The sequence below is a fragment of the Lemur catta genome, chromosome 2 (genome assembly GCF_020740605.2).
Source record: "Lemur catta isolate mLemCat1 chromosome 2, mLemCat1.pri, whole genome shotgun sequence".
Taxonomy (NCBI): Eukaryota; Metazoa; Chordata; class Mammalia; order Primates; family Lemuridae; genus Lemur; species Lemur catta.
Window position 1 is genome coordinate 23584563 of NC_059129.1, and position 21791 is coordinate 23606353.

Sequence of the window (21791 nt, forward strand, 5' to 3'; positions counted from 1 at the left end):
GGTTCCGTTGCAGAGGGGGAGAGTGTGTGCACGAGTACGCTTGCCTGAGGACACAGACGCTTCCGTGTGCAAGAAGTGACCCTTCTGCCTCCAGAGACTCCCAGGAGGCCCGGGCTGCTGAGGCCGCCTCACAGTTCAGAGTCTGTCTTGTTCCAGGAACCTCCAGGGGTGGTGGGAGAGAGGTTTGTGCTCACCACGGCCAGTGCCATCCTCTGACTTGACCTGCTTGTTTTCCTTTTCCACCAGGGCGAGTATCAGTAGGGATCCCTTCTATGACATGCTGGCAACAAGGAAACGAAGGATTGCCAATAAAAAGTAGAGCATTCCCAGCTTGAGCAGGTGAAAGTAAAGACCCCAACCCCACAGCAGACAGTGACTGAGGCTTCCCCGAGATGCCTTGAGCTGCCACTCCCTGAGATGGCGTGGCCGGGAGGTGGTGGTCCTGTGGGTGCTCGCAGCTTCTCCAGAACGAGCACCCACGGCCCAAACTGCATATCCCGAAGCCTTGTGCTGTGGTCTGGGATCGGGTCAGCTTCAGGAGCACTTCCTTCCTGCGACAGTTGGTGCCCACCGAGGGAGGTGTCCAAACGGCGCACCCCCTACTTTCTCAGCAGCGCCTGGTGGTTCAGCCGAGAAACCTGTGCAGCAGATGCGGGATGCGTTTCCATAGGCGGGAGCCTCGTCTGAACCATGCCAAACGTGGTTACTTGTGGCAGTGTTAACTGTTCTAGAAGCCACTGTTTTATATCAAAACAGGAAAGGAAAAGCTACCGATTTTTTATTCAGAATTTTTTCGCAGATATACAGGATTATAGCTTTTATATGCCTTTTTATATCCTCAAATTATAACAAGATACTTTCTAACAGTAGTATTTTTAGAATGGCAGCTATAAAGTTAACTCCTGGACATAAGTATATACTGTGCACTGAAAAAAAAAAATATATATATATATGCAGCACCCAAAGGGCGGGCCGGGGGCGCTTGCACTTGGGTGGAAGCTGGTGTGGGGCCTGTGGGGGCCACTCTGGGGAGGGAGGCACCTGCTGTCCTGAGGAGGCTTCAGTGTGCTTCAGCTCAGACTTTTTGGCCTCACAAATACTTTCTAAAGAAACAAATCATTAAAATACAATGATTATGGTTTGGGGGTGTTCATCCCGTGACTGCTGAATCCTAGGAAACAGCACTTTTCCCCTGGACACAGATTGTCCATATGTTGAATCACATGTAACTGCTCATATTTGACTGTTTTTGATCCACATGAACAGTTTCATGTGGTTCATCTGAACACATGGGTCAGACCAGCTTTTGACCCCATCTGTCGCTATTTAAAACCTTGGGCCAGATGAGTGCTTATTTTACTGACCTTATAATTTGACCAAATTTCTTAATGGAATGAATAGACACATAAGTGGCTAGAAATAATCAGTCTTATTCCTGTTGTAGTTCACCATGTCGTCACAGATTTGCTCCCTCTGTCAGCAGGGAAGGAGCGATCCATGGGCACAGTGATGTGGCACTTAGGGTTTCTGTGAACAGTTAGAACCCCTGATACAGACAACAGTGGTGGAACTTGCAAAGCGTCACACCCAGGAGACGGTCAGGTTGCCACGGCCTGGAGTAGCAGGTGCTCGGTACATCTGCTGAAGGGACGCTGGATCTGGTCCTGCACATGGACACGCCACGAGGCTGGACAGGGCTCCATGTGCTCAGGCTAAGATGGCTGGTGGCAGATGCCACACTATCGGGAGCTTTATTTCCACTTTGCAGACTCCCGCATTAACACACGGGACCCTCCTTGCAGGTGAGGGCTGTTCAATTGGTGGGTGGCTTTCCCCCACAGAACTCCCCTCCCTGCCCTGTGTAGACACACACCTTGAGCATGCACCCTTTGGAGGTCCTTCGTGCTCCAGTGCAAAATGAAAGTCCAGGAGAGAGAACCTCAGACTGGATGCACTTAGGTTCATTCTAAACTGAAGCAACTACTCCTGCGAGTTGCCTCGAGCGGGAGCCCTTGCCTCCACGTGGCTGACCCTGGTGTGCCTTTAAGTCACACTAGAGTGCAAAGGGGTCCAAGGCCGTAACTCTCCATCACACATCAAACTGAAATTTTTTTTTGGCTCATTCCCAAGTTTCTAGTCTTTGTTACTGTACTGATACCTCAAATTTGAAACTTTAGTTTTTGAGAAAGGCAAGTCAGGAATCTTGAGATGCCTGACTGGTATATATGCAACTCTGGCCTCCAGTCTTCCATGGAAACAGCAGCTCTGCCTGGACCCCCAGACCAAATACTGATAAGCGGGCTCCTTCGGCAGTGCCCACCCCTCAGGCTGGCCCCAGTGCCAGTTCTGTCAGTGTGTCACACAAGGACAAGCCATTTCCTTTCTCCTGACTGTCTAACCCAGGTATAACCCTGAGGATGCGGAGCTTTCAGTCTTTGGGGTATTGGAAGAAGTGAGCATGAAAGAGTCGCCTCACGGTAACAGTTTCTCTGCTATGGGCGTCTGTGAACGCGCTTCACCCAGGAGTGCTGCAGGAGGCGTGGTGCTTAGAGTCTAGGTAACGTGCCGTCAGAGGGCATTACGTGAAATCACAAACTCCGGGTTTTGTTATGACAGTGTTAACACACAGGGCACACAGCCATCATGCCTGCTGAGCCCTCAGGCACAACTGGTCCAGAACACTTGCCAGTCAGGTACTGTGTGGGACTGGGCTCCACCAGGGCTGCCCTGAAGCAGGATGGCTGTGCCATCCCTTGTGGTATGTGGGCATGGCTTTGTTCCCCGAGCCTCAGTGTGATCCATCATGTCCCGCTGCCTCCCCACCCAGATGTCTATGCACAGTGCTTGAATTATTAGTCCCAACTCTGGCCAAAGACAAACTTTCCTCCAGAGACAGAGGGCAGTGGGCAGGGATAGAGGAACCCTGGGTGGGAGAGGGTGGCTTCCACAGCCGCTCCAGCCTGTCTTGCCAGGCCCTGGTTAACATCTGAGGTCTAATTGGACTGACCCTGGACCCAGACAAGCAACGATGTCTTCAGGGACACAGAGTGTTTTTGGGCAGTTTAATGTGGTATCAAACTGGGTCAAAATAGGAGCTATTTATAGATGAAGCAGCACTTAATGCTTCACATAAAGCAATGCATATTTTTAAACTTACAGATGCATTATATCTACATAGATGTGCTTTGCTGAGAAGTTAGGTCTGTTGTAGACCAGAAACCTAAGTTGTGATTTCTCATTTTCTTACTTTTTTCTTAGAAAACATTTCTATTTACAGTAAATATAGTAATATGTAAATAATGTACATATATATTGACTTCTGGAGTGTGTGTTATTCAGTGTATATACTCCCATAACTTGCATGGAGAAATATCCTGTATCTATTAGATATTTGGTTGTAAAGTGAGCAGTAAGACTGGGTGGTGTATGGCTGTCAAAACTCTTGCAGATACTGTGTTCACTAAATAAAAGTCATGTATTATGGAAAACAAGTTTGTCTACAACTTGCTTCTTTCAAGTGGAGATATCACTGGGTCCAGCAAACTGTTTCCCTCACCCATCCGCAGGGTGGGCACCAACCAAGGGACTATGGGCAGAGGCTTTTGTTAGTTTCAGGGAAGTGAGTACAGATGACAAGAAGGAGTCTGGAAGCAGATGGTGAAAACAGCAGTAAACAGACACAAAATATGTAATTTGCTGCCATTTATATACTATATAAATTTTACATGCTGAATATTTACAGTGGGGCAAGTGCTTTTTTAATCTTTAAAAAAACAAAGATCAAACTTTAGACATCTCTGAACAACACAAACTGTATAAACCATACAGATTATTCAGATACAAACTGTATTAAATACAGTTTTCCCCACTCCATCTCCTGATGCAGGACCAGTGAATTATAAGTGTATCACAGTTTGATAGCATATCCATATTAAAAATAAAATCACAGTATGATTTTGTCTGTAACTAGAAACTTTAAGGGACCAAGCTGACAACTCAGACTCTAATATCATACAGTCAAGACAAGAGACACTGTATAAAAAAGTGTTATGTAATAAAAACATTCTGTAGGCTTTACAAATAATGTTTGGGTTATACATTCATAATGTGAATACTCATCATAACTGGGAAATTGATTGAACAGTTCCACAAAGTTCAAAAACAGAACTTGTCTATAAAATACATCTTCAAATCTTGAATACAACTAAAATATGAAGCAAATTAGTTTCTAGTATCAGACATTACAGAAAACACTGCTCTCGAAGTGTAGTTGAGAGCCTGTGAATTTTTAAATAAGTCTTTAAATTAAATATACACACTGTCAGTTTGTACTTTTAACAATTCCATGGTTTCCCGGTTGGTCTTGCACCAGATGTCTAACTTGGAGGAACATTACATGAAATACAAGTAATCAACCTGAGTCTGTAATTAAGCAGCATTTGAGATGTTCTATTCCAGGGCATTATTTTCAATGTGATTTATATACACGGTATTTTACAATGGTCAGCAGTTGTTGTAGAAAGTGTTCATCCTTTCGGAAGGGTAATTAAGAAAAGGTAAAAACTAAAAAAAAAAGTTCTCCATGGTAAAATCTGTACAGTATTTACTAAAGAAGCACCACGCAGATTTGAACAAAGTTATTTTCCATATTTATAATTTAAGCTGGGTTGGGGATGGCTTCTGTTGAACACGTTGAATCTGAAAGACAAGAGGCGTAGCGTTAGCAGGCCCAGCGGCAGGAAGCTGGGGCAGAGCCCAGTGAGCCCCAGGGCACGCCTCTCCTTCCCGGGACACCAGTAACTTAGTGGATTCCCTGTCAGCTGGTCCCCAAGGTCTTTGGGGAAGCTCTTCTTCCTTGAAACGGTCACACTTTGCCTTCCTGAATGGAACTAAGGGAACCTGGCAACTCGGGGCAGATGTGCAGAGGGCGCAGCTGGCGGCTGAATGAGGGAGGTACCACGCGCCCGCTTGCCCCGAACAGCTGCTAAATCTGCCTCAATCCTTAAATTCCCTCTTTCACTCGCTATCAGTTTTTAATTCCTTAATTAGGTTTAGGTCTTTCCCTTGAGGACACACTGATAAAGCATGTTAATTAATAGCAAATTAATCTTCTGTAGACAATTCACTTTGAAATTCATTTAAAATCCCCCTTGCTGATTAGATGTGACAGACACATTTGGACAAAATTTCCTTTCCAGGGCAAAATGGTTCATTAGCCCCCTTACCTCCGCAAGTGTAGGGTATAAAACATGAATTACTACCTCCCAGGACCAGAGTTAAATGCCTTGAACACAGCCTCAATGCGCAAAGGTTTTGCTGTCAAGTAGCCAAGCGTCATTTGGATACCGCAGGCATTCCACGTGAGGCGGCTGCCCGGTCCTGCGCTCACGGTGACTTCCAAGTCTGGCCTGGGTGCTGCGACAGCAGCTGGGTGTGTGCAGCATGAGGCACGCTAAGCCCAGGTCTCACACCGGCAGGTGCTGTGACAGCACAGGGACGGGACGGGGCAAGTGGCAAAATGCAGCCTCCCGGGCTCCTATCCCGGGACAAGCCACTTACGGAGGTCTGGGTGGAGAAACAGGCTTCTCCAGCTCCACACACTAATCTGAACATTGTTGGTTCTGATGCTTTGAATTTTGTTGGCTTTTGTTACAATGAGACAAGAGGGAGGAAACGGAGTGACTCTGCCTGAGTGCAGGGACATGGATCTCACCCAGCCAGCAAAGGCAAGGCTGGTGAGAAGTGGCCTAAGCATGTATCAGGGGTGAGGTGTGGCCCCAGCCGCTGGGCTGCGGCGGTGCCCCTGGGCCCTATGTTTTCTTCAAAATTCCTTCATCTGGGTCCCCTCAGGGCCTCCACAAACAATTACGAAATGTAGACAGGAAAACAGCTTACCGTAACTAGTGAAGTTTTTGTTTTGGGGCCGAGTTTTCAATTACCTAGAAAGCAAAGATTAGGAAACAGATTTTAATGATGGCTTTGCATAAGTTTAGTGCCTGTACTCTGTGTGCACATTAAGTGACTCCAGTGAGAATCAGTTCTCTCTACTTTAATGTTAGTGGCCCGAGTTCAATCCCACGCAAGGATGGGCAGGTATATACTGGCACACGCACTGGCACACGGCACTTCTCCAAGTGTTGCACAGAACACAAGAGTTCACATGATCACTGAGGGCCATGGTCCTGGTAGAAGGATGTAGCGAAAGCCACGCCCCGGGAACTAGGCCATCCTCAGCCTGTCACACGTTTTAACATTACGAAAAGAACAAAACTTAGGCCAAAGAAATTAACTGAGAGTGGAACACAGCCAGACAACAGGAGTTTGAAAGAGAAAGGTAAACGGCCGAAACCTAGGACAGTGGCAGGCTGGAGGACATTGTCCTCAGCTGGCTCAGAGGGATGCTCAGCGTGGCAAGGCCAAGCAGGCGGCCCTTCTCAGGATGGGACAGTGTTCACAGCCCAAGTGCCAACCCTAAACCAGTCATCAGTGCAACCATGACAGATTGGGGACAGAAACACAGGGCCACCACTCAGACACAAAGCCTGACAGTAGCACCCCCAAGACACTCATCTACCCGATGCGAGACAAATACTGAGGTTCACGTTCAACCTCCCTCTTCTCTAGACTCAGCATCTCTGGGGGCTGAGCTGCCGTCCACTGTGCCAGTACGACAGGGACCTGCGGCTGGCTCGGGAGATTCTGAAACAATCCTGGGACCCCACACAATACACAGAACGACCCCATCTCACTACTTCATCCTCAGGCACCAAGCAGAGGTCAGAAAGGAATCCATCCTCAACAATCCACTCCCCCAAATCTCTGAAATGTTAATGTGAAACCAATTTTAAAACGTATATAATAACTTCTTAAAAAACAGAACAAATGCCACTTCAGCTTCCCTTTCTTGCTGGCCGTGGTGATTCACTGGCCACATCAGCCAGATTTCCCCCAACACTTCCTGGTGCAACTGTTCTGCCCGTGGAATGCTCCACCCTCACGCTCCCTGGTTCCTTCACACTGACACTCTGGGGACCATTCACCCCTCCATCAACATCACACGCTGAGTGTGGGCCTCTGGAGGGGACAGGCCTGCTCCCCTTCCCGCGCCTCCCCCTAGAACACACAGCTCAGCTGAGTCCACAACACAGGCCTCGGGGCAACCAAGATGACGTGTCAGAGTCCCTGCCGTGATGGACAACGCACTTTATTCATAAACGTGAACCTCAGGTATCAGGTCAAGAGTCGACAAACATCTTCTGTGAAGGGCCAAATGATAAACATTTTCAGCTTTTTGGACCGCAAGTCTCTGTTTCAACTGCTCACCTCTGCTGAGTAGCAACACCAAAGCGGTCAGACAATGTAAACGCGCCCGGCTGTGCTCTGACACAAGGCTTTCACAGACAGTGAAACTTGCATTTCCTATCATTTTCAAGTGAAACAAAATAATATTCTTGAGATTTTTTCCACCCACTTAAAAATGTTAAAGCCATTCTTAACTCACAGGTCACACAGACAGATGACAGGACAAAGCCAGCCCGAGGCCTCTGCTCTAGGTCCACTGACTCATTACATCCATTGTAATAAGCTCAGTGTTTTCTGGGGTCAAAGGTCATGGAAACAATTAGAAGGAGCAGGCAGCCTTAAGTGCAGAGAGCACAAAGGGCTAATGAATTATGGGGGAAGACACAGTCCTGCAAAACAGACACGAGAATCCCAGACACCCAGCAGCCTGGTGGTAGCCAGAGACCCGGGGTGCAGATGCCTCGAAGGCATCGCTCTGGCGGCCAGACAGCTACCATCGCTAACGGCCCAGATTAGGAGTTAGGTTATACTCAGAATGCTACAGGCTTAAGGATTCAGGAGAATAAAGCATATACTACAGAAATATTTCTATTGAAAATGCTTTAAAACCAAAAGTTCTGGTCCTTCCTGAGGCAACTACTCAAAGATACCCAGGGACTCCGTGGAACTCAGGCCTTCAGCAGGTGCCGAGGGACCGCTGCTCAACAGCCAGCCCCACAACTGAATGTCACTTCTTGCCAGAGATGGAAGGGGCAGGACGGGGACTCTTTTTGACTGTATACCCTTTGATGCCATCGGAGGTTTTCTTTCCCTCTGGTGTTAATCACTTTTTTTTAAAAAAAACAATTAAAAACTAGTTTCTATCTTCTTATTTCCAAGTATCTCCTCTTACCCTGGCCATACTCAAACAGATGACCCCTGTTGTCCCTGTTTTCCATCCTTAAATGCTTTGTTTTCTCACGGAAAGGTCCGACCCCTTCCGGAAGCAGGCCATCGGTGAGTAGAAAACCGCCCTCGGATCTCCGGAAACGGTCAATAGTCTCATAGTCGGCGGACTTAGGTAAGTGTAGTTCTGAATCTTTAAAAAAGTCCTCTGATTTTCTTGAATGTCTCTTCTTTTTCTTTTTTTTCTTTTTGTGTCTGTGGAGGTCGGCATCAGAGCAAACTACTGAAAGGTCTGACTCCTGCTGATGCCTGCAGAAGGAAAAGCCGGAATTCAAACCACCAGAAAAACAAAACTCCCTCCCAACAGGTCTTGCACCTTGGCTTTTATACCCACTTTCTGAGGACACTCGTGGTGCAAACAGGTGAAATTCTTATCTAATTAACAATATGTTGTTTGCTTTCACTGTAATAATTTAAGATGAGGGTCATAAATTCACCAACTTTAACTCCACCACCGAACACTCAGCCCACTGCCTTCGGCGTTCTCAGGCGCTCAGGCTGTTGGCCAACCTTCTGCTAGCTTTTCCTGAAACCAGTGTCTGAGGGAAAAAATAATACTGTTGCCACGTGTCTCAGGCACATAGGAGGAAAAGATGCTTATGGTCTCCTTTTCCCGCATATGGCTTTTGATAATCTTTTCCCAGGGTTTCAATTTTAAGAGACATCACTAAAATATATAGCAATTCTGTTCACGCTCATCTGTCCCCTCATGGATAAGTCACTTTTAAGACAATCACTAACCAATCTAGCTCTTTAAAAAATATAAAAACAAATCTCCCAATTAAATTTAAAATTGAGAAATGGAGACAGAAAACACCAGACAAAGGCCGAGGAAACAAATCTCGGATGCCCACTTTGGGCAAGCCTGCAAATGTCACGAACTGTGCCTCCCTGAGTTTGCCTACCTCACGGTCACTGCATTTGAAGAAAATACAACAGACACAAAAACACAACTACATCTGACAAGTGAGAATATTAGCACCGATTTTGAAGTCAAAGACTCCCAACTTTTCATTTACAGAACATGGCACACTTAACCCTGGAAGTGTTATAAAGCATTAACTGAAAATGGCAATATCATTTTGAAAAATGAGGTTGGTTAGGCATTTAACGATACAATGACATTAAGACACAGCTTAAAAGCAGAGCTAAGTTTTACAAATGTGTAAAAACAGTGAAATCTCAAAACTCACAGAGATGAAAACTACAAATCAAACAAATGTAAGTATGGCATTCACTTCACTTGTTCCTAAGCTGGGTGAGAAGAGATAAGGCCAAGCGTGCCGATGCGTGAACACGTGAGAACATGCGAGAACGTGAAGGGCGCCACGAGCTCCTGCCCAGCGCTGGGCGCCCACACCCCAACCTCACCTGGAATTGCGATCCCGGTGTTTGTCTTTGGATTTCTTTTTCTTCTTTGATTTTTTGTGCTTCTTCACTTTAGCTTCTTCTAAGGGATCCTTTTGTAAGCTCCTCTGGGCTTTCTTTTCTACGTGACTGTCATTATTGTCTACATTATCGTATCTCTTTTTCCGTGACTTTACATTTTCATGTTCGTGAAACCGATCAGAGAGGTTACAATTGTTGTCTTCGGCTCCGAGTGCAATTTTGTCATGCGAGAACTTCTCGGGGTAGAGGGGAAGGGCGTGGGGTGGGCCTGCTCGGGGACTGCTGAGGTGGTGCCGTACCTTGTCCTTGGCAGCCACCTCGTAGTCCTTGCGGCCCCTGTAGTAGTCCTTGTGCAGCCGGCCGTGGCGCTGCCCTGCTCTGTCGGGCTCGCGGCCTCCAGGGAAGGGCTTCCACTCCCGAGCCTCCCTGGCTGTGTAAGGAGCGTACCTGTCGTGGTAGTACCTGCACTTGTCCCACCTCATTTTATCTGGGTAGTATTTCTCCCGGCCCCAGATGTGTTCACCTTCTGCATGGTGGTACCTGCTCCAGTCCTGGTCGCATCCGCTTCTATTTCGAGAGTGGTGGTAGCTGTACCTGACCAGAGAGTGGCGTTCGCCGGGGCTGACTCTGTCACTGTGGTTCAGGTGGTGCTGGCTCCCATTGCAGTGCTCTGTGGTGTAGCGGTCCTGCCTGGACCGCTCTCGGACATAGGAGTGGCGCTTTCTGTAATAACGGTCCTCGGTTTTGCTCCTACTTTCCTTTGCGTGTTCTCCACTGGAAGAACGAGCCCTTCGATTACGATAATGTCCTCGATCAACTTTTCTTAGGCTACTGATCTTTTCCTTAACTGGAGAACGATCCCGGACCTTTTGTCCCACCTTACTTTCATCACATCTCTCCGCGTGGCCCTGCTCAGTGTTCCCTTCTGAAGGATCTCCTGTGGCCTTGTCTGGCTGAGGAGAGGGCAGCCCTTCGGCACACACGCCCGCGCTGCTGGGAAGGTCCTCCTCGTCCTTGCCTCTGTCTCCCCCGAGGGAAGCCAGGACCTGACACTCGCGTCCATCTTCTGAATGCGCTGAGGGAGCTGGGCTCAACTTCACGGTTTCCGCTGACACCGCGTCCTGTGGACTCTCGACTAATGTCCCTTTTACATCTTGGGATGGTTTGCCCTGATCATCTGTTACGTCCCCAGGGTCACACAGTTTAGAAAGCTGATCATCGCCTAGGGTATTCTGGTTGGTGTTACAAAGAACGCTGATATCGGACAAAGATTCATCAGGTTTTGCTGAACTGTTTCCAGAGACTTCTTCTTTGGTAGATTTGACGCTGGGGTCAAGAGGTGACAAAGCCTTCTTTAACTTGCTGCTGAGACTCTCGAGCATCTCCAGGTTCTCGTGGGAATCATCAGCGGGGCTGCTGGCCTCGACTTCCATGTCGTCCTCCTCGGGAGGGTTTTTCTCAGCTTCAGGTGTACTGCAGGCCCCCAGAGAACAAGTAAACAAAGCAACAGTTAGGGACAAATACTTCAAAACATTTATTACTAAATATTTTACACCTTTAAATATATTAGGCTTATCATCTCTGGAAAATTCAAATTTTCTTTCCTTCATAAAATAAATATAAGATTTTATATCGAGCCTACCCCCATCCTATTTTTCAGCAACAATAATTCTGCAGTTCTAGGCTCTTCCTGTTTCCATAAATACTTCCAATTCTTCTTAATAACTAAGTTTAAACAGAAAGTCAAAGGATGACAGAGCCTCCTGCTGTTCCCCTGGCTCCCTTGCCTTGGAATTTCTCTCAGAGCCTCAGAGACAGAAGAGCTACCTGCAAACAGAGCCAGCATCTCCCTGCATTACTGACAACTGGTGAGGAATCACTGAGGCTTCAGAAAAACTCTCTGTAGTAAGTTCACTCCGCCCTCAATTGTTGTGGAGCTTTTGATATATTCTCACAGATAATGAGAGCTGCCGGGAAACAATAAAAAACCTATGGTGGTCTCCACTTGTTAGAGGGAACATATGTAGGGGAGACGACACACACGAAGAAGTCAACACCAAGAAGCCACCCAGACCATGCACAGGCACTCTCCAGCAGCACGCAAGGCCACACGTGCTTGGGCACAGTTCATACGTGGCTTTGTTTATATGACAATCCACGGTAATCCTCATGCACATTAAATCCGAGGACCACTAAGCTAGACCAGAAAAGAAACGAGAGGAAAGTCACTATGCAAATGACTGAGCATTCAAGCTCTTCTATCTTTAACTTAAACTGGGAATGAGTGTTCTTTGCCAGCAGGTTGACTCCATTCCATGTTAATAATTAAGCCTTCCTAACTGAGGTTCTCAGTGAGGGGACCCCACCTGCCAGGGGCCCTTCAGGGGCTGCCACAGCAATGGGAAGCCCCACCGCACCACAGGCAGGGCACAGCCAGCAGTCCCACATGTGAGGGAGTGTCCCCACTCCCACCAGTACTGACGGCCTTGGGGGTCAAAACCCCAGGTATAGTATCATTGGCACAGTTTCCACAGGCACTAAACTTTCCAGGAACACAACTACTATGTAAATCTAGAGACAGTGGTACTATGATGTGGTCAGAACTTCACCAAAAGATGTTCTCCTTGAGAACAGAACGTCCCGATGGTACTGAGCATGCCAGCACCAGGCCACATTCTGAACTGTCCTGCTCACAGCCAGCCCATGCACAGATGCGAGCACCAGGCTGCGCTACTGGACTTGCAGCAGAGCAGTCTTGCCTGGTTCTTTGTATATTCAAACAGCTATCATTGCATTATAAATGCCTTTCCTTTTATTCCTAACATTATAGTGAGGTCAATATATTGATTTTTTAAGAAACTGTGGAAGCAGGTTATATTACCTGTGAATTTAATTTCAGAATTCTTTGTAATTCTACAAAGTATAGTCATGCGTGGTGTAAAGACTGTAGTCTGTCAACAATGGACTGCACATGTGACCGTAGTCCCGTAAGATGACAACGGAGCTGAAAAATTCCCATCGCCTAGTGACCTCATAGCCATTGTGACATTGTATCGCAAGGCAGCATTCACCTGTTTGTGGTGACACTGGTGTAAACATACCTACTGCACTGCCAGTCGGACAAAAGTCTGGCACATACAATTATGTCCACTGCATAATACTTGATAGTATAATAAACAACCACATTACTGATTTATGTATTTACTATACTTTTCATCATTACTTTAGCATGTACTCCTTCTACTTATAAAAAAAGTTAACTGTAAAATAGCCTCAAGCAGGTCCTTCAGGGGGTATTCCAGAAGAAGGCATTGTTGTCATAGGAGATGACAGTTCCATGTGTGTTACTGTCCCTGAAGACCTTCAAATGGGACAAAATGGGGGCGTGGAAGATAGTGATATTGATGATCCTGACTCTGTGTAGGCCTACGCTAATATGTGTTAGTTTTTAACAAAAAAGTTAAAAAATTTTTAAATAGAAAAAAGCTTATAAAAATAAGGATATGAAGTATTTTTGTACAGCTGTGCAATGTATTTGTGTTTTAAGCTAAGTGTTATTACAAGTGTCAAAAAATTTTTTAAAAATTAAAGTTTATAAAGCAAAAAAGTTACAGTAACCTGAAGTTAATTTATTACTGAAGAAAGAATTTTGTTATAAATTTAGTGTAAGTCTGCAGTAGTGCAGAGTAATGTCCCTGGCTGCTCACCACTCGCTGACTCACCAGAGCAAGGGCCAGTGCTGCAAGCGCCATTTGTGGCAAGTGCCCTGCACAGGGGTGCCCTTTGTTATTGTCCATACTATACTTTTAGTGTCCCTTTCTAGGTGTAGATGTGTTCAGATACACAATACTTACCACTGTGTCACAGCTGCCTACAGCGTTCAGTGCAGCCTGGGAGCAACAGGCCACACCGCACAGCCCCGGGGCGCAGCGGGCTGTGCCATCTGGGGTAAGGACACTCTAGGGTGTTTGCACAATGACAGACTCCTCCAGCGACGCATTTAGAGGACTGTATAAAGCGTACTCAGAATGTATCCCTGTCGTTAAGCGAGGCATGACTGTGTCTGATCCTTGGCAGAGCTGGGCACCCCTGCCTTATAACCTTAATACATCTGCGCACACTTGTTCATCATGGAGAAGGTTAAATTAGACAGTGCTTGATATCAAATTCAGAAATATGCCAACAACACCCCTAACCAGAAAAGCAGCTACGCAGGAGAAGAAAATGTCAGCTCGAGTTTCATCAAGTTTTCATGGACTCAGTGCCATATACTAAATTTTTTCTTTAGTCTTCTGAAAAGGCAAATAAACATATTCTTTAGATTGTATTAAGTCAAATCACTCCAGGATTCAAACTGTTCACTATGACTTCTACGGAGTGAAAATGCTGACAGATCCACAGGCACTACTGGATTTCCTACTGTGCAGTTCACTTCCCTCTAACTTTTTCTTATTTTACCTGGTTTCATCCATTGAGTCTTTCACCGCGTTGCTGAGTTTGAAGGTCTCTAAGATGTTGTCTTCTGGGAGAGACGGCAACAGAGCAGGCATCGACTACAATAGAAAACAAAGATATTTCAACTCTAGCTGCCAACTCCATGCCTCCTGGAATTCCGCCAAGGGAAATGCCATAATAGGAACTCAAAACAAAGCTTGTAGTCCCTGTCCCCAACCCTGCCTCACCTTTCCAGGAAGACCATTTGCCTTAGAAAAGGGATTTTCTGAGTGTAGAGCAGTCTGGACTTGGCAATTGGCACCATCAAATGGCAGACCATTTTCTTTCGGGTCGCTGTCTACACTGTTAGCACCATTTAGAGTAATAGGTTCTTGGAGCTCATGCTGTGAGACCTCGTCATCTTCAGCACCTTGGCTAGGAGAGAGGGAGCTCGAGATGGCGCCGACACCATTCTCCTTGCCCAGTCCCTTGGGCTCCTCGTCAGACTCTTCAGATGACTCAGCGCCATAGGGAACCAACACGCTGGAGTTCAGCTTGGACTTGCCATTCATCACAGGCTTGGAACAGGCTTCGCTCGGGGCAGAAAGTTTTGTTACTTTGCTAGAAACTGACATCGTAGATGTAGTCGAGGTAGACTGTATTGCAGAAGAATTGGTAATGGTAGAAGAGGGAACAGGCTTGCTAGGGCTCTCCACAGAATTGCTATGAAGGTTGTTAGGCTGAGATGGGCCTTGGCGACCAGGCAACTTGTTGTGAATACTGATAGTGATCTTCTGTTTCTTGGGATGTTCTGGAATAACAGAAGACCTGTTAACTGCCCAGTTTTGAACAGAAGTTGAAGCATTAACAGGACTAGCCATGTTGACATTGGAATTCCCATTAGAGCTTGAAATGGAACTGCTTGGTGTGTCTTTCAGTGGTCCAGTCCCATTCAAGTGAGGTGGATTCTGGAAGGAAGAAAACCACAGCCAGGTCAGAGCTCCAGAAACACAGCCATAGAAACAGAATCCATTTTGGCTTATGGGCCTTCCCATTTTCATCCTTTTCTTTTTATGACTAACAAGTTTCACATACCTAGAAGTGCCTCCCTGTTCTTTCATCTGTTCCTACCCACGTGTACCTTTCCTGTACAGGTCCTAGTCTTCTAGCAATTAATCAACAAAGAAAACAAATATGTTTGTCAGAATACAACCCTGAGATCAAATTCTTTCTGTTCCAAGTATGACAGGCGTGGACAGGCCCCTTTGGGCATGGAGTCACACAGGTTTTCCCTTGGATGGGTTTCCTGGGAGCCCACACTGCAGACAGAAGGAAATGGCAGGAAGCAGCAATTACCGCTGGCCTGGGACCGAGGGAAGACGGTCACATGGGCAAAGACAAAACTGAGGCTGCTTCAGGTGCCACTGGCTAAGCCATGACCTCACCATCACCACCACCACCCTGGGATGTCTCGGAGTTCGGTGCATGCAGTTCTTTTGCTCAGGTCCCACTACTGTTGCCACAACCCATGGTGGCTCAGGGGGAAAGCTGGTTCACAGATGAATTGTGTCTGACCTTCACAATGTTTTCTTAAATATCGGAATTAGTCATTATCTTAACATTGGAAAGCTTCATGATAAAAAACAAACAAACCAAACTCTTGGAAAATCAATGACAGCCGCTCCTTTCCACAGGGCATGTGCTCTCTGCTGTGCCAGTGCCCTAATGTCACTCTGAAGTAGGGCCCAGCTCCAGCCCGTTGCCTTCCCAGCTCACAAAGGCATTAGATTTGTGGCTCCTACTATAACTCAAGTACTGTCTGATATCCATTAAAAAAAAAAAAAAAAAAGCGTACAACCAGATAATTTGTATAATTCAAAACAAACTGAGAAGCCATTAAGATTGTATAGCACAAATGACACAGACTGTTCTAAGATGCAGACGACCGTATACAATCACACACGTAAGGCTGGCCAGACTTTAAAATAAAGGGCTTAAACTTTTTTGAGAAGAAATCCAATTGTATATTAGAACATAGCAACTACCACAATGGTAACTTCAGAGTCTGAAGGATACATTTTAAAAATTAATACAAAGATTGTATCGTCCCTGTGAAATGTTACCTTCATCATGTGAGAGGGCAGCTGTGGTCCGATGAACCCCGCTGCGGCCTGCTTGTTGTTGACGACCCGCTGACTGATCACCGGCCGGGGAGAGGACTGGCCGGGGCTGTGGGTGGAATGAGCAAGTTCGCCTCCGTTTTTCACATCGTGGGACCTGGAGACAGGGAGAGTGATGTTGCTTAGGTTGACACACGACATTTCCTTAGAAGAGATTCGTTTACAAATTCAATAGCACTTAACCCCTTGGGCAGAAAACTGATGGAGAAATAGTACTGTTACGCTCCATGGTACGGAGCTACACACATTCTCTCCTTTAGGTTTAGGTTAATGTCAGGTACTCAGATCAGGAAACAGGGTATCTCGGTAAACAGTATTTTCTAACTATGTATTCTTATGATGCTGCTACTTGAAAGGTATTTTTCTATTTATATTTTTCTAATTATAAATATATACCATTGTGGAAAATCTGTTGTGTCCATTAAAGTTAGAAACAAAACACTATCCCTTAGCTTGCCCCTCAGAGGCAGCTCCTCTTCCGGTTTAGTCAATCACCCTCCATGCTTTGCCCATATGGGTGTTTTCAATATCAGTGCTTAGTATTTCAAACTGCTTTTCTTCCATATATATTCAGCATTTCCTCAAAATTAAAAAAATGCTTCATAAAAAATCACTGTTAAGCTGCATAATATTTCAACATCGGATATAGTCATTCTGCCACCGTTGGACATTTTAGGATATTCTTAATTGTCAGCTATTAAAAAGGGACAAGTTGAAGCACACATCAGATTTTTTCCAAAAATGCATCAGCAAGTCAGAGTGTGCAGCCACAGCAGGACAGATGTGAGCATGGGCTGGCCCAGGCCTTGGCCAGGAAGGACCAGCTGTCTGTGCTCAGCCGGTGGGAGGTGCCGGCTGTGACCACAGCAGGTGCTCAGATGCCCCTTCCTGAGGTCTCCACCCACTGCCACCAGTGCCCCTGGCCCACTGCATTTGCAGCCAGCAGCAGAAGCCCACCCTCCTCAGCTATTGGCTCGCAGTGTTAACCCACAAAAGAGCTGGCAGCTAAAGCAAACTCATAATCCACACTCAAAAATGACCTTCCTCACTCTCCAGGCACATGGCAGAATTAATCTTTAAGCTGCTGTTTCATAAAAAATAACTAACATTGAATTTTTTCGGGGGGAGAGACAGGGTCTCACTATGTTGCTCGGACTGATCTTGAACTCCTGACCTCAAGTGATCCTCCCACCGTGGCCTCCCAAATGCTGAAATTATAGGCATGAGCTACCACCATGCCCAACCTTGAATTTCAATATGTTGATGAGAGAAGAAATGAAATAATACAAAATTTGACAATCTGTTTTCATGTCAATACCTGATATAAAAGAGCACATAGGCTTGTTGACTAAGTACCGATCTAATGTCACTGGTAGATACGATGGAGTCATTCATTTGGTACCATAGGCCGTTGCTAGCCTGCAAAAAAGAGATATGACATTTATTAAAGGAACATGGAATGCAGTTAAGAGAAATATAAAAAAAAAAATGGGTATTCACATTTTAGCTGGGAAAGTCCCACCTTTCCCCACAAGAATACTAGTGCTGTCGTACAGCATGTATGTAGCAATAGCTATTAGCAAAATCTGGACAGCTTACTTTGATGTAGCAGAAGTAATGGCCAGCATGGCAATTGAAGCCAGTGTGTACCAGCACTGCGTACAAGACATAGATAATCGGCTCTCCATTTGGTTGAGACATGTATGGCCGAATATCAAGATACTCAGGGTACTTCACATCCTAAACAGAAATGGAAAAAGAAGAAAAAAATATCATTTCTGAGGGCACAGACTATTCTGCATATTCGAGTAAGGGCATTTAGGGTCTCCCAGGAGGAGACCCATACAACACCGCACCTTGTGCTATTCTAAGAGAAGCCTAACACATTTCACCACCTTTCAAAGGACATGATTAACTGGGAGGACACCTGAATCTAAGTGTATATAAGGCTGTCCCACTGCGATTTTTATTGCCTTTGAACAGGTAAGAATCCACATTAAGTGAATTCTTCAAATCCATCAAAGGAGATAGGAACAGAATGATAACTCTGGACACTGGTCATCCCTTATATTTAATACTTCAGGAATGAATTGTTTATTTCTCTTACAATTGAATTTCTGACCACTTTCAATCTTCAGAAAGTAGAAAAAAATGGGAAAATTCAAGTCCCAGACTTCGAGTCATAGCAGTGAGCCATGATGGCACCACTACACTCCAGCCTGGGCAACCAGCAAGACCTCATGTCTAAATAACTAAAAAAACAAACAAGAAAAGAAAATGGGAAAATTCAGTGTACTGCCAATCAGAAAACAAATGAATAAGAAAATGAACTTTAATGAAAAAGTAACAATATCTAGCAGGGAAGTCCTCTTTGGATTTCAAATGATACAAGCTCTGTGTAACCCCTCATTACCTTGGACACTAAAAAACTGACTATAAAGCCTAAATGCAGACAACTGTTACCCATTTTATCATTAGAAAGTCTAGCCAGTTAAAGGTGTTAATAAAAACATACACACTCGAGTGCATATTCCAAACTACTGGCTCTATTCTTTGACTTTTTTTTCCTGCTACCAAATAATGGAAGAACTTAGAAAATCGGTCAACAAAAATTATTCAGTTAGGTTGTTTATAACCCTTAACAGCTACTGACACTTTTGCCTTGAAAGGCTCAACATAAAAGATTATTAATATCATCTACATACCTTAGCAATTTTTCCACCAGTAAAATTTGCAAATCGTTTCAGAGAAAGCGTAAGAACATTAGAGGATCTATGTATAGTGAACCTCTTTGAAGCTGTAACCATCTTTTTACACCTTGAAATAAACAGAAATAAAACGTTCAGAAGATTAATACATATATTTTCTTGGTATTTTAGTCTTTCCCTTGCTATTTCTCTCAAACATTCTAAATTAAGTTTCCAAAAGGACACTAGGTAAGAAATACCAGCCCTCAATCAATAGTGAAAATATTGAAATTAAAAATACAAACTGCTTAATTAGCATGAAGGGAAAGGACGACTGGACAAGTGTGAAAAATCAAGCCACACAGGCTACAAATAATGCTAAAATTAGGTTAATACAAGTTTCTCTCAATTCAAAACAAACTGAAAAACTAACAGATTTTCAGGCTGGTGTAATTATGTGAAAACAAAGCCCTATCCAGATACAAAAGGCAGAAAAATAAAGATGAGAAATATCCATGGAGTTTATAACAAAGGAGAAATCCCTATGGTCTTGGAGAGAAGAAGGGAGCCTTCTTCCCCCCAAATAAATTAGATAATAAAAGATTACCTAAACTACCAGTCTACAAAGTGGAAATCTACTCAAAATATATGAAACCAGGCTTTTTAAAGACAGGCTCTCTTTTTTTTTTTTTTTTTTGAGACAGAGTCTCGCTTTGTTGCCCGGGCTAGAGTGAGTGCCATGGCGTCAGCCTAGTTCATAGCAACCTCAAACACCTGGCTTAAACGATCCTACTGCCTCAGCCTCCCGAGTAGCTGGGACTACAGGCATGCGCCACCATGCCCAGCTAATTTTTTCTATATATATATTTTAGTTGGCCAGATAATTGCTTTCTATTTTTAGTAGAGACGGGGGTCTCGCTCTTGTTCAGGCTGGTCTCGAACTCCTGACCTCGAGCGATCCACCCGCCTCTGCCTCCCAGAGTGCTAGGATTACAGGCGTGAGCCACCACGCCGGGCCTAAAACAGGCTCTCTTGACTTCATGGGGAAACATATTCATGAACAATCAAAATTAGAGGTTTCTAGAAAATACTACCCCAAACCCTAGATACCCACCCATAAGAGAGAAAGATCCTTAACTATCCTGGGGGAAGTGACTCCCCACTCCATCTCAACCCTCTCACAAAGGAAAGTTGAGGAAAACGCTGCTGGGCAGACATGCCATCCTAAGCCGCACCTGTGAGGCAGTACCAACTCGTGGTGCTCGGAGGATCTTACCTCTCTCTCCTCCCACCAAATCCGCCCAATAATGAGGTACCAGTCTCCCAAGGGCACAGAGTCGCACATCTTGAAAGAGTGTAAACATTGAGACACTGCAGACCCTGGCCTTTGGAAGACAGAGACCCAGTGTCTTCCCAGATTGTATCAGAAGCTAAAGGCAACCTAGAGGGGATAGTCAGGCACACCAAACTCTTTCACATCAAGCCTCCCTGCTATCCCCCCTGGAGCAGCCAGCAGCAAGAACCAGCAAGTCACCACCCGTCATACTTGCTGCACTTGTATGCGTTTTCTCCATCAAGCTGTTCTGGCTTCACGAATTGCTCCAATGCCTTGTTAACACTCTGAACAGCCTGGAAAGAGAAACAGCATAAACACCGCATTATCACACACTGCCAGTTACAGAGACAGAGAGAGAGAACAGAAGACTCAAAGACATAAAAGCAAATGAGGAATTTTTATGTAAAAAGAAGTTTTTCCTTTATTATAATCATCTTTACACATCTACACACCAAATTATTTCCTCTTCCATTAAAAAATGAGCATCTAAAACATCTAAAGAGGTTGCTCACTGCAGCTTTATTTAAAATAGTGTAAAACTAGGCCGGGCGCGGTGGCTCACGCCTGTAATCCTAGCTCTGGGAGGCCGAGGCGGGTGGATCGCTCGAGGTCAGGAGTTCGAGACCAGCCTGAGCAAGAGTGAGACCCCGTCTCTACCAAAAATAGAAAGAAATTATCTGGCCAACTAAAAATATATATATACAAAAAAAAAAATTAGCCAGGCACGGTGGCTCATGCCTGTAGTCCCAGCTACTCGGGAGGCTGAGGCAGTAGGATCGCTTAAGCCCAGGAGTCTGAGGTTGCTGTGAGCTAGGCTGATGCCACGGCACTCACTCTAGCCCAGGCAACAAAGTGAGACTCTGTCTCAAAAAAAAAAAAAAAATAAAAAAATATAAAAAAAAAATAAAATAGTGTAAAACTAGAAGCAAACCGCAAGTCTACCAACAAGAATTTAGGCATATAAATTATGGTCTATCCATTTTCTGGACCACCACACAACTGCCCAAAGAACATACTTATGCAGAAAGGTCTCCAAGAAGAATTACATGCAAACAGCAAGTGGCCAAACAGACATTAGGCATAATCTCATTTTTAAAAAAGTAAACAATATATTTTGAAGTAGTATATATCAAACCGTTAAATAGGAGTTTAGAAAGTACAAGCAGCAAGACAGTCTCTAAAGAATAATGGCCATCTATGTTTGGCTAAAACAGGCATCAGAATCTGGCTTTGTTAAGATTTATTAACTGAAAAGTCAAAGAGTGACTTTTTCATTTTTTTTTTTTTCAGACAGGGTCTCTTTCTGTTGCCTGGGCTAGAGTGCAGTGGTGTCAAGATAGCTCACTACAACCTCAAACTCCTGGGCTCAAGCAATCCCCCTGCCTCCGCCTCCTGAGTAGCTGGGACCTCAGGCACATGCCACCATGCCCAGCTCATTTTTTTTATTTTTAGTAGAGATGGGGCCTTGCTCTTGCTCAGTTTTGTCTCAAACTCCTGACCTCAAGCGATCCTCCCACC

The 21791-nt window shown here is 45.1% G+C and overlaps 2 protein-coding genes across 4 annotated transcripts in view; one reads left to right on the forward strand and one right to left on the reverse strand.

The window, feature by feature from the left end:
• The window catches only part of CYTH3 (cytohesin 3), a 102917-nt gene extending 99426 nt beyond the window's left edge, over positions 1–3491 (forward strand). For both annotated transcript variants that reach the window (XM_045541295.1, XM_045541294.1), the window contains exon 13: positions 247–3491. In XM_045541295.1, coding sequence (XP_045397251.1) covers positions 247–319 — 73 coding nt within the window. In that variant the 3' untranslated portion in view covers positions 320–3491. The remainder of the gene's footprint in view (positions 1–246) is intronic.
• Positions 3492–3691: 200 nt separating this feature from the next.
• Positions 3692–21791, reverse strand: part of USP42 (ubiquitin specific peptidase 42) — a 35570-nt gene continuing 17470 nt past the window's right edge. The window contains exons 8-18 of one of the 2 annotated variants that reach the window (XM_045541265.1): positions 20484–20566; positions 18956–19067; positions 17850–17990; positions 17569–17669; positions 16194–16347; positions 14319–15038; positions 14095–14189; positions 9619–11109; positions 8195–8496; positions 5896–5939; positions 3692–4698 (exon numbers count right to left, since the gene is read on the reverse strand). In XM_045541265.1, the coding sequence (XP_045397221.1) occupies positions 5932–5939; positions 8195–8496; positions 9619–11109; positions 14095–14189; positions 14319–15038; positions 16194–16347; positions 17569–17669; positions 17850–17990; positions 18956–19067; positions 20484–20566 (3207 nt within the window). In that variant the 3' untranslated portion in view covers positions 3692–4698; positions 5896–5931. The other variant, XM_045541264.1, reaches the window with a different exon arrangement.